Below are 12,898 nucleotides of genomic sequence, written 5' to 3'. Positions count from 1 at the left end.
GCTGAATTATGCACTGGTGCCCAAGGCTTTCTCTGCAGACTGCCTGATGTTGTTGTTGAGAATTTTGCTGTATTGCTCCTTTTTTTATGGTGCTGTTTACTGTGATTAGGTTTCCTGGTTCACCGGCTGAAAACACCCCAAAAACATTAGGTTCCCACCACCAATTTTGGACATGCCACTTTTTGTTCAAATGTACATAAAAGATGAGAAATATTTTTTTTCCACAATGATACCTCTTGTACATCTTTTTTTTTTATCTTTTGGGGGAAGCCTGTGTCATTCCGGTCAAAAAAATAATAATTGAATAAAAGTAACTTTAAGTCAGAATTTGCCAGGGGTATGAATAATTTTGGGCTTGACTGTGTATATATTAGGGGTGGCACGGTACATGAAAAACAACTGAACCATTTGGTTCGCTTGTCTCGGTTCGGTGCGTGTGTGCGTCGCACGGTTCAACGGTTCAACGGTTCAACGGTTCAACGCATGCGCAATGTAGCCTCGTGAGTGTCCTTTTTGCGCGAAATAAGAGGTGTGTGTAGACATAGAGACAGTAAAAGTGGAGTGCGTCAGGTTACGTCACGTGTAGAAATGGCAAGTGGGAGAGATAAGGAAGGCTGCCCGGAGTTGGAGGATGCGCCAGCTATGATACGCTGTTCATCCAACTTGGCTGTGCTTTCAATTTTATTAAAGGAAAGGATGAAGCTGATTGGTTGGTTCATGTCACATGGCCTGCGGTGAGCTTGCGGAATTTTGAAAAGTTGAGATGTTTTTATCTCGATGCGGCGCGGACGCGCCTGGAAAAAACGAGCGTGTCGCACCGCGTCGCTTCCATTACGAGCGCGCATACCAGGCGTCTACATTTGAAATAACAAACTTGAGTGCGCAAAAGAGGCTTCATGTGAACGGCCCCTTAGCCAGGTCAGTGTGGGAACATTTTGGATTTCATGTTACCTATGATGAAGACGGGAATAAAAGAATAGATCAAACTGAGACTGTGTGCAAGCATTGTGGAAAATGCATATAATATGCTAACGGCAACACTTCTAATTTGTCAGTTCATCTGAGAAGACATCACACCAGTGTGTTGGTAGACATGCAAGTTAATTATTCAGTTCAATCTTTATGTGCTAAAAAGTAGGCTTGCCACGATAGACGGTGTTGACGGTGTTACCGGTTTTAAGACGCAACACCGGTGACATCACTTTTCCACCGTGACACCGTCCCCACATTTTTTTTTTAAAGTATGCCTATTCGTTTTTTTTATTAAATATTTATTTGAATTAAATAGAAAATATAATTATAAATAATTTACTTAAGACGAGAGCATGCACTATAATTAAAAACTGAACATAGCTACAATGCGTCATATTTCATTTTTTTATTACGTGAGGAGAACGAGAGGAGTCGAATTTACAGAAAGAGAATGGCGGATGATTTAGTGTCAAAACGCAATGCAAAACGCCTGTTTGGCAATAAAGAGTTCTTTTTTTCTGCTTTTAAATAGCTTATAAATGCGTGCGTATTATGCTTTCACTTTCAGTTTTGCCGGTATTGGCAATTCGGCGTCAATTGTTTGAATGGACGACAACGAAACTACAAAAAAAAAACTTTGAACCCAAAATATTGCCAAACAGGCGCTTTTGCATTGCGTTTTGACACTAAATCGTCCGCCATTCTCTTTCTGTAAATTCGACTCCTCTCGTTCTCCTCACGTGATAAATGAAATATGACGCATTGTAGCATAGTTTTTAATTATAGTGCATGCTCTCGTCTTCGTTCCTAGGAAAGCCCCACCCCCACGGTGATACCGGTATTACCGGTGTTGTCACATGTCAATTAACCGGTGGGGAAATTTCCTCATCGTCACAACCCTACTAAAAAGGCACATAAATTCCTGTGGAGATACACATTGTCCTGTTTTTGCCAAATAAATAAAAAGCATGTCATCAATGTCTTCTCTATTGCTGTATCAAATCTCCCCTAGCTTTCCTCAGAGATGGTCTCAATAATGTGCTTAAAGTCAAGTCCAATTCATTTTGTGCATGATTACATGATAAAACTTTTTTTTTTTAATAATGTATCCTAAATTGTGGATAATCAAGCTACATTTCATATGCCAAAACAAACTTCTGGAGTGTTAAAGATTAAAATAAAAAAAATAAAAACAAGAACCGTACAGAACCGAAAACCGTGACCTAAAACCGTGATATGAACCGAACCGTGGGTTTTGTGAACCGTGCCACCCCTAGTATATATATATATATATACACATATACAATAAACAATAAAAAAGTAACTGAACTAGGGTTTAACTGTAACTGTAGTCTGATTATAAGTATTGTAAAAATGTGATATAATCTAATTACCATAAGTATTTAATTTTTGAAATCTGTTTATGTAATTCAGATTACTTGCAATAAATTACCTGGTGACAGAATGTTCATTCTATCCATTTAAACCTATATATTTCTCAGTGATAAGTGAAATCAGTTGTGATGTTGGTGATTATTGTGGTGAAATTAAAGGTTTTTATCCTTCCATCAGTGCAGTTAGTGTTACATACAGTCAGCACCGGACATGTTGTTACTCATCTATCAGGTCATTTCTGTCTGATAAAGGTAACACACCTTTAGGTACTGCATTACCTTCGCTCTGTTCCTGACACACAGGAAATGACTCACATCTCTCATGCTATTTATAGTCCTAAACACTTTGACAGACTACAGCTTTCAGGTTTGAGATCATCTGACTGACATTACGGGGAATATCCGTGTTTACCAAGTACATTGTACAGCAAACATGTCATAACAAATCTGTCTGGTTTGTGGTAAAATGGAAGTTGGAGTACTTTGGAAACCTTATCTTTGTTTAGCAATTTTAGTCGTGGTACAGAGTTTCTTAACATGTTCATAGCTGAGCTGTTCAGATAGTTGTCATAAACCTGATGAATTCAAGGGGTTTCCTCTGGGTTTTTTCATTTATGAGTAAACTGAGGTGAACATTATTTGAAGAGACTTCCACATTGTGTTCTACAACATAGATATAGTGGTACCTGAATTTTAGTTTTGAGATGTGATATGTAATTTATGTTGTAGAACAAAACGTGAAAGTCCATATTTTATTTTAAAATACCCAAACCTGCCTTTAGGAAATTCCTGAGTGAACTCCTGGTGAATTATCCTTCTGCTTGATTAGATTTCTTTTAGGATCTGAACACAATTATCTAAGGCCAACAGGTAATGTTTATATTAGCGCACCATAACTCTCATAATATCTCAAACATATCCAAACTAAAGGCCAGAATGGCTTATTAATGAGCCTCTCTGGCACATCTATGTCTGTTTTGAAACACTCAGCAGAAATTATATAAGATGAGATGAGTTTACGATAAATCTGAAGTGTTTTCTGGTCAGAGTTGAGTGTGACTCATTGAGTTGCGACACACATTTTATCAGCTAGGCGTGGTACAGCTAAAAACACTATTAAAGAGACAGTTTACCCAAAACTGAAAATATGTCATTGTTTAACTTGAATGAATGTAATCTTTCACAAAATAGTTTCTTTCACACTATCTTTTATACCATTTTCCATGTTTTCTGAAAGTAACTTATGTAACTTATTTTATTAAATTATTTATTTGTTTTATTTCTCATAACTTTTGTAGCTATGGACGCTTGTTTCTGTCAAATGTAATAGGTTACAGATCCTTAGTAGTGGAAGTAGCGGAAGTAATGCAACTATTTCAATTACTTTATTAAAGTAATGTACATTTGATTACTTTTTGACTACCTTTTTCTCCCCTAAATTTTCAGATGTTTTCAACTGTTAATCATTTTGAAACATTTAAACCAGGCAGGGTTAACCTTACAGTAGGATTTAACACTGATTACTCTCAGACTTCTTAAAACATTTTAGATTGTTCTGAGGTTAAATACAGATTTAAAATCAGAAGATATCATTTAATAGCTACGATACTGTTTTTGAAATCAAATATTTGCATAGATATGACAGGAAACACTGGCAACAATGCCTTGAAAACAAATGTTAATCTTAAAAAATAAAGCATGTACAGTGGCTTGCAAAGGTATTCGGCCCCCTTGAACTTTTCCACATTTTGTCACATTACAGCCACAAACATGAATCAATTTTATTGGAATTCCATGTGAAAGACCAATACAAAGTGGTGTACACGTGAGAAGTGGAACGAAAATCATACATGATTCCAAACATTTTTTACAAATAAAGAACTGAAAAGTGTGCGTAATTATTCAGCCCCCTTTGGCCTGATGAGTGCTAATGACTAAATAGAGTGCACCTGTGTGTAATCTAATGTCAGTACAAATACAGCTGCCCTGTGACGGCCTGAGAGGTTGTCTAAGAGAATATTGGGAGCAACAACACCATGAAGTCCAAAGAACACACCAGACAGGTCAGGGATAAAGTTATTGAGAAATTTAAAGCAGGCTTAGGCTCCAAAAAGATTTCCCAAGCCTTGAACATCCCACGGAGCACTTTTCAAGCGATCATTCAGAAATGGAAGGAGTATGGCACAACTGTAAACCTACCAAGACAAGGCCGTCCACCTAAACTCACAGGCCGAACAAGGAGAGCGCTGATCAGAAATGCAGCCAAGAGGCCCATGGTGACTCTGGACGAGCTGCAGAGATCTACAGCTCAGGAGGGGGAATCTGTCCATAGGACAACTATTAGTCGTGGACTGCACAAAGTTGGCCTTTATGGAAGAGTGGCAAGAAGAAAGCCATTGTTAAAAGAAAACCATAAGAAGTCCCGTTTGCAGTTTGCCACAAGCCATGTGGGGGACACAGCAAACATGTGGAAGAAGGTGCTCTGGCCAGATGAGACCAAAATGGAACTTTTTGGCCAAAATGCAAAACGCTATGTGTGGCGGAAAACTAACACTGCACATCACTCTGAACACACCATCCCCACTGTCAAATATGGTGGTGGCAGCATCATGCTCTGGGGGTGCTTCTCTTCAGCAGGGACAGGGAAGCTGGTCAGAGTTGATGGGAAGATGGATGGAGCCAAATACAGGGCAATCTTGGAAGAAAACCTCTTGGAGTCTGCAAAAGACTTGAGACTGGGGCGGAGGTTCACCTTTCAGCAGGACAACGACCCTAAACATACAGCCAGGGCAACAATGGAATGGTTTAAAACAAAACATATCCATGTTCTAGATCTAGTCCAGATCTAAATCCAATCGAGAATCTGTGGCAAGATCTGAAAACTGCTGTTTACAAACGCTGTCCATCTAATCTGACTGAGCTGGAGCTGTTTTGCAAAGAAGAATGGGCAAGAATTTCAGTCTCTAGATGTGCAAAGCTGGTAGAGACATACCCTAAAAGACTGGCAGCTGTAATTGCAGCAAAAGGTGGTTCTACAAAGTATTGACTCAGGGGGCTGAATAATTACACACACCCCACTTTTCAGTTCTTTATTTGTAAAAAATGTTTGAAATCATGTATGATTTTCGCTCCACTTCTCATGTGTACACCACTTTGTATTGGTCTTTCACGTGGAATTCCAATAAAATTGATTCATGTTTGTGGCTGTAATGTGACAAAATGTGGAAAAGTTCAAGGGGGCTGAATACTTTTGCAAGCCACTGTACATAAATCCAAATAAGAAATAAGTCATATATAATTTGGACTTCATGCCATTTTCAGTTTATTTCTCACACTTCTTAGGAAAAAAAAAGTCAGAATAGATTGTGAGATTAAAAGTCACCGTTATCTTTTTAATTTTTATTTTGTGGTAGCAAAACATGATAAAAGTAAACTTGAAAAATTACAAAAAAAGTCAAAATTCTTAGTTGATATGTCACTGTGACTTTTTTTCTCAGAATTGCAAGCAGTGTTGCCAACTAAGTTTCAGGTAAAGTTGCTTTGATAGTAAAAGTTGTTAAATGATGTTGTGACATCATTGGATGATGTTGTCATTATGTAACCATGAGGTAAAACTCCATCATTGCATAGAATACACATTGAAATCTGAGCAAAGAATATAATTTGAAATATGTTCATTTAGAATTGTTTGTAAAAAATAATATAAACTTTTTATATATATTATTGTAAAAGTATTAGGCATATAAAACATTTTTATTACATATTTATTAAATACAAAATTGAATTATTTAAAAGCTACACATTTTTGAACAATTACATTGTATGTATTTATTTTAAATAACTAGTTAAACTACACATTTTACACAAAACAATTATAGTTTCCGGCAGCGTATTGGTAGTAAGGTAAATGCTACACTAAATGCAAGTCCATTAAAATAGGGCACAGTACTGTTAATAGGAATTTTCTGTATTATAACAATATTTTACCTGTATTTTAAATTACACATTGCATTTTGATAGATTTATTTTATTTTTATTTTTTTTGTGGTGAAAACTGGCTTCCATTGCTATTCATTCATTCTTATTGCATGAAAAATACCAACCAGTACAATGTTTTGTCACATGACAATAATACTGAGACTAAAACTATTACTATTAAAACAGCATTGAACTGATCTGAATCGCACTGTTGTCTTCAGTAGAGCTGATTTGCAGCTGAATGTAAATTTGTTTGATCAGTGATGATTTTGCAACGTTATTTCCTATTTATTAACGTAAGGCTGTACTGCATAAAGTGCAACAGAAACAAACGCGTGTCGAAAGCCAGAATCAACTCACAAATGTGACTGCGCCTTTAAGAGACGCTCCTTTGGTGACGTGAGCCGGTGACGCGCCGTGGACGGTGGGCAGGAAGAGTGCGCGTGTGAGAGACAGAGAGAGGCGCATTGATCGCTCCCGGAGCGTAGACACAACACAAGGTCCAGCGGAATGCGCTTCTAATGCTGGGCCACGGTCAGAACCAAGGCCATCTTCATCGCAGAACACACGCCGAACGGCAGCAGCAGCGGCCCCGCCCGAACCCGGAGACCGGGTTGGATCCAGGCGGCGAGCGGAAGGACGGTGGATTGAAAACAGCAGGGCGGCTCAACGCGGGTGCACGCGCGCTTTAGAAGAGCGAGAGAGCGCACGCGCGCGTGACTTAGAGAGAGAGAGAGAGAGAGAGAGAGAGAGACACTACCCGTGCGTTAGGAGCCATGAGAGAATACAAAGTGGTCGTGTTGGGATCCGGCGGCGTGGGAAAATCGGCGCTGACCGTGCAGTTCGTCACCGGATCCTTCATCGAGAAGTACGACCCGACGATAGAGGACTTCTATCGCAAGGAGATCGAGGTGGACTCGTCGCCGTCGGTGCTGGAGATCCTAGACACGGCGGGCACCGAGCAGTTCGCCTCCATGCGCGATCTGTACATCAAGAACGGCCAGGGCTTCATCCTCGTTTACAGTCTGGTCAACCAGCAGAGCTTCCAAGACATCAAGCCCATGCGAGACCAGATCATCCGCGTCAAACGGTACGAGCGCGTGCCCATGATCCTGGTGGGCAATAAGGTGGATCTGGAGGGCGAGAGGGAAGTCTCTTCCGGGGAAGGCAAAGCCCTGGCGGACGAGTGGAACTGCCCGTTCATGGAAACTTCGGCCAAAAATAAAGGCTCAGTGGACGAACTGTTCGCGGAGATCGTCAGACAAATGAACTACGCCTCGGCGCCGAACGGAGACGACCAGTGCTGCTCGTCCTGCGTGATTCTTTAAAAACGAGCGCGATTTCTAGTTTCTCATTCGCGTTTGTTGCCATGGTGAGTGAATGAGCCGCACGTCAATAAGGACGGAGAGCTAACGAAGTTGTTCGCTCGAGGACAAAACACACGACAGACACCGCTTAATTCTGCTGTTAAGGGGAAAGTTCGGCAAAAAACCAAAGTTCTGTTACCTCGTGACTTGGCTTTCTTCATTTAAGATAACGTTAGCGATCGACAGCCACGGTCGCCGTTCACTTTCGTTGCAACTGTCATTCTGCTCACTCATACAGGTTTTTAACAATTTAAGAGCTGACAGAACTATGTTTTGGGGGTAAACTGTTGCCTTAATGGGACAGTTCACCAAAAAAATGGAAGTTTGGTTATCATTTGCTCACCTTTAAGTTGTTCTAAACCTGTATGAGTTTCTTCTGTTGAACACAAAAGATTTTTTTGTAGAATGTAGGTAACCAAACAATTGTTAGGCCCCATTTACTTCTGTAGTGTGAACAACAACAACAAAAATACTATGGAAGTCAATAAGAGCCTAAAACTGTTCAGAATATTTATATTTTCTCAGCAGAATACAGATTTTTTTTTTTTAAATGAGCAAACGATGATAGAACTTTAGTTTTTGGTCAAACTGCCGCTTTAACTGTCATCAGTATTCCTATAAGTGTCCTACCATGTCTTGCACACGACAAAAGAATATTGAAACCAGTGTTTACATGACAGAATACTTGAATGTTCTGGGATTATATAAATATATATATAGACAAACCAACACGTTTAAATCATAGGCACTTGAGGGGGTTTTGTTTTCAGGTGCCTGGCTGTGTGGTGTTGTCTTTTGCAACGCAGACGAGCGCTAGTAATTAGTTTTTGTTTGTATTTTATTTTGGAGGTGTGTTGCAGGATTTCTGTACTGTTGAGCTACGTGTCTCCTCAAGAGGAAGAGAAGTAGGAGAACCCTGGAATAGTGGATAACTCTTCAGGAATTGCAGCACACCATTGATGTCAACACAAGTGGCTTTGCACTCACAACTGGAACTTCATAAACCCCAAAAACGTGGAAAACTGAGACACACGAGAGGAGTTTAAAATGGCTATATTTTGCTCCCTGCACATGGGCGACAGAGCGTGTGGACTTGTTGTGAATCGTTCAAAGTATTGCTTTTCGTTCGCCGGTGGGTGACGTCACAATTGAAACCACTTTCACGTGCCACTCACCCCCCCCCCCACCCCGCCCCGTCAGCGCACGAGGACTTTACTGTTTTGATGCGAGGATGTCAGAGATTACATTGTTGCATCGAGTGCCTTCCAAAAAGCTGTTCAAGAGTTTAGTGCCAACCTGCAAGGAGTCTTGAGTTCATGGCAATCCACACAGTACTTAACTGTTACACTTGCTAATCGTTTTGGGGGTTAACGACATTTAAAAGGCCTATTGTCAACGGAATGGCAGTACTCTAGTTTTTTTTTTGTTTTTGTTTTGTTTTCTTTTGGCCTTTGAGTGAAAATCTTTTTGGCTTTTTTTTCTCTCCAATACACAGGTACTGAAGCCCCCAGACTCAAACCACAAACCACTGTCTGTTTGAAATCAGATCTTTTGTTATTTTGTTTTTAACAAATGTGATGTACCATTGAAATTCTAATCCGATTGTACGTTTAATTTCAGACTAGCATTTTAACAGCTGTCTGATTGTTTTAAAGAGACTTTTAATACATGCATTTTTAAAAAAAAAACATCATGCACCGTGTTTGTTTGCCCTTCTTTCATTTGAGAAGTGTGTGTAATGCGATCTAAAAGTAGCTGCGATGAATACGAAATCTGCTCTCTTTCTCATAAGCAACTGGTTATTATGCGTAATTTGTGATATTATTCTGATTGACAGGTCTGATCTCTGGGGACGGACCCTGTCTAATGTGCTTTGATGATACTGTAAACACATGAGGTGCAGCATTCTGATGGATCTTTGGGTGGAGTTACAGTAGGACTCATGTAGCAGAAGGCATGTCATGTGACTTCTCTGGAAGGAGGAGCGTCACATTCCTCAGCTGCATTCTGCACTGTATAAATGTTATACTGGCCAGTTTGTTAAACTAGAGATGACTTAAAGACATGCACAGCAGTGCGATGACTTCTTGTAAAACAGATGCTTGCTCAAGGTTTAGAAATAGCACATGCTTTTTCGGCTGTGTTTAAAATCAGGCGTTGGCCCCTGCGCATAATTACATATGTGTGAAGTGTTCCTATACTTCCCAAATGGCTTAATGTATGGTTTTGAGGGTAATACTGCTTTTTTTCACTCAAACCTCGGGAATTGAAGGTAATAGTGGTCATCTTTGAGGAGACACTAGTTGTCTTGCTGGGTGGAGTTTGATATTTTTAGATGTTTTTGCCACTTTCCATTTAAAAAGTGCTTGGTTTGTGATGTTTTAGCACTTTGTTGGTCAGTATGGGTTACGCTTATGCTGCATTAACTTGATTGTATAAACGTGTCATCAGCCTTTTTTGACATGCTTGTTTGCACTATTAACATAAGAGTTCATCCTAGATGGTTCATTCTGTCATGATTTGCTCTCTTATGTCTTTCCAAACATGTATGACTGACTATATTCTATGAAACAAAAAAGATGTTTTGAAAAATATTGGTGAACAAACAGTTTTGGTGACCGTAAATTGAGCTTTTTTCAAAATATCTTTGTGTTCCACAGAAGACTGTTATATAGGCTTGGAACTAAATGAAGTTGAGTGTAAATGACAGGTCATTTTTGAGTCAACTATCCCCTACATTTCCACAGACAATCCTAACTTTCATAACTTTATTACTGATAACTAAGTGTGACATTTAATGGGATAGTTCAGCCAAAAATTTAAAATGGTCATCATGTTCTTCCAACCCTGTATAAGTTTTTTCCTTCTGTTAAACACAAAATATATTTTAAAGAATGTGTGTAACCAAAGAGTTGACTTCCAGTATTTTAATTTTTTTGCCATACTATGGAAGTCAATGGCTACCATCAACTGCTTAACAATATTAATCAAAATATCTTCATTTGTGTTCAACGGAAGAAAATTCATACAGGTTTGGAACAACATGAGGGTAAGTAAATGATGACAGAATGGTCATTTTTGCATGAACTGCCCCTTTAATGTTCATAGACAGTCCTAACTTTAAAAACATTATTATTCATAATGCGTTGTCAACATTTTTAAAGGTCCTTTAAAAGGGGAAGTAGAACATATTCTACTTTTCTTTCTCTTCAGTATCTCTCGATTGTGAAAGTTTCACTTCCTCGACAGTTTGCCAGCATGTGATGCCTGTTGTTGTTTTTTTTGTTTTTTTGCTGTCTTCGACTAACAGGAAGTGTTCATCAGCTGATTCGTGGCCAGTTGGTACTGGTGACTCTGCAGTCACAGGTCTTCTGGTGTCAGTGTCATGTGATCTTGTTGCCATGACGACAGTAGCCCGAGGTCTGGTGGTGTGAGGACTGTATGTTTTAAGGGGATTAAGATCCTGAATATGACCCTGGTTAGGCCATTGAGACTGCAGCGCTTCTATTGATTCTTTATCTCTCTACACTATGCAATGCAAATGAAAGATGCACATATGACGAACATGCACATTTTACACTTTTACACTTGTTTGTCTGTTGATCAGCATTACGGCCCACTTTTTGTCATGTGTCAGATATGTGTTTGAGTGTGCGACGGGTTAAAGTGTTGTAGTGATTGTGCTTTTAGCCTGTGAGACTGCTGTGCCAGGCCTCTGTTGCGAGAGATTCTTGTGAGCGTTAGAGGAAGCGTTGCAGCACAGCTTGAGTGCATGTGGGTGGTGTTTGTGCCTGTCTCTTTCCTGCAGCATTCTTATTATCTAGCTCTGATTTTGAGGCTTTCTTGTGCCCATTCACCACCTTAAAGGGATATCTCACCCAAATATAAGAGTCTATCATTTACCCACCATCAAGTTGTTCCACACCTGTATGAATTATTATTTTTTTTTTTTTGTTCTGTTGAACACATAAAAAGATATTTTGAGGAATGTTGGGAACTAAACAGTTGCTGGTAGCAATTGGTTTCCATTGTATGGGAAAAATACTATGGAAGTCAATAGGGAACAGCAACTGTTTATGACAGAATTTATATTTTTGATTGAACTGTCCTTTTAAATACTTTGTTATTGGTTATATATATATATATATATATATATATATATATATAATTATTATTTTTCTAAATGTGTGAATATTGTCCGTTATGCCCCTAATTTTTAGTATCCTTGAGATACTCTTTAGTATTTATTTATATTTTAAATTACTTTCTGTTTTTGTTTTCAGATTTAATTTAAATATAAATGTTTTAATAATTTTGTTTTTGGTATTCTATTAGATTTTTTTGTTTGTTTTTAATTATTATTTAGTAAAAATTAGAAACATTGATATAAATACATAATTTATTTCAGATAAATGTTATTTTAGTTCATGTAGCAACCAGTATCTGTAAAACATATTTTAATGGACTGTTGTTTGTTTAAACTCCTTAGAGACTCTTCACTTTTTGGGTAGTTCTTGTGAAACTAAATGTGACATTTGAGGGGATAGTTCAGCCAAAAATTAAAAATGGTCATTTTCTCATGCTCATGTTGTTCCAAACCTGTATGTATTTGTTCTTTCTGTTAAACGCAAAATGAGATGTTTTAAAGAATGTGTAACCAAAGAGTTGCTGGTAGCCATTGACTTCCAGTATTTTATTTTTTTCCCCCCATATTATACATTTCAATGGCTACCGTCAACTGCTCACCAATATTAATCAAAATATCATATTTTGTGTTCAACAGAAAGAAATTCTTACAGGTTTGGAACAACATGAGGGTATTAAATTATTTGTACCTTTTTTTTTTTTTTTTTTTTTATACCTTATTTGTAAGTAAATTTTAGTGTTTTCTTTTTTGTATTTTTCACTTGTTTCATGGATAAAGCTGTGGTAGCTGGGATGGTGCTAAATTACAAACAAAAAACAGTCATTGGTCTCATGACAGTACACTTTTAAAAATAAAGGTGCTTTAAAAGGTTCAAGCGATGCCATAGAAGAGCCATTTTTGGTTCCACAAAGAACCATTCAATCCAAGGTTCTTTAAAAAACCATCTCTTTCTTACCTTTTTATAATCTGAAGAACCTTCTCTTCTTTTTATGGAACCATTTAGACAAAAAAAGGTTCTTCTATGGCATCGTGAAGCACCT

At 38.3% G+C, this 12,898-nt stretch overlaps 1 protein-coding gene across 1 annotated transcript; it reads left to right on the top strand.

Annotated features, from left to right (window-relative positions):
* The first annotated feature begins 6,757 nt into the window (after positions 1–6,757).
* rap2b (RAP2B, member of RAS oncogene family) lies at positions 6,758–9,393 on the top strand. The gene is made up of 2 exons (XM_073850536.1): positions 6,758–7,716; positions 8,561–9,393. Exon 1 carries the CDS (start codon positions 7,121–7,123, stop codon positions 7,670–7,672), a length of 552 nt encoding a protein of 183 aa, XP_073706637.1. The 5' UTR covers positions 6,758–7,120; the 3' UTR covers positions 7,673–7,716; positions 8,561–9,393.
* Positions 9,394–12,898: the final 3,505 nt, after the last annotated feature.

Source organism: Garra rufa, chromosome 11 (assembly GCF_049309525.1).
Source record: "Garra rufa chromosome 11, GarRuf1.0, whole genome shotgun sequence".
Taxonomy (NCBI): Eukaryota; Metazoa; Chordata; class Actinopteri; order Cypriniformes; family Cyprinidae; genus Garra; species Garra rufa.
This window is presented reverse-complemented; position numbering and strand designations above follow the sequence as displayed.

Excerpts from the sequence above, each read along its gene's own strand:
- rap2b (XM_073850536.1), top strand. The coding sequence starts at position 7,121 with ATGAGAGAATACAAAGTGGTCGTGTTGGGATCCGGCGGCGTGGGAAAA.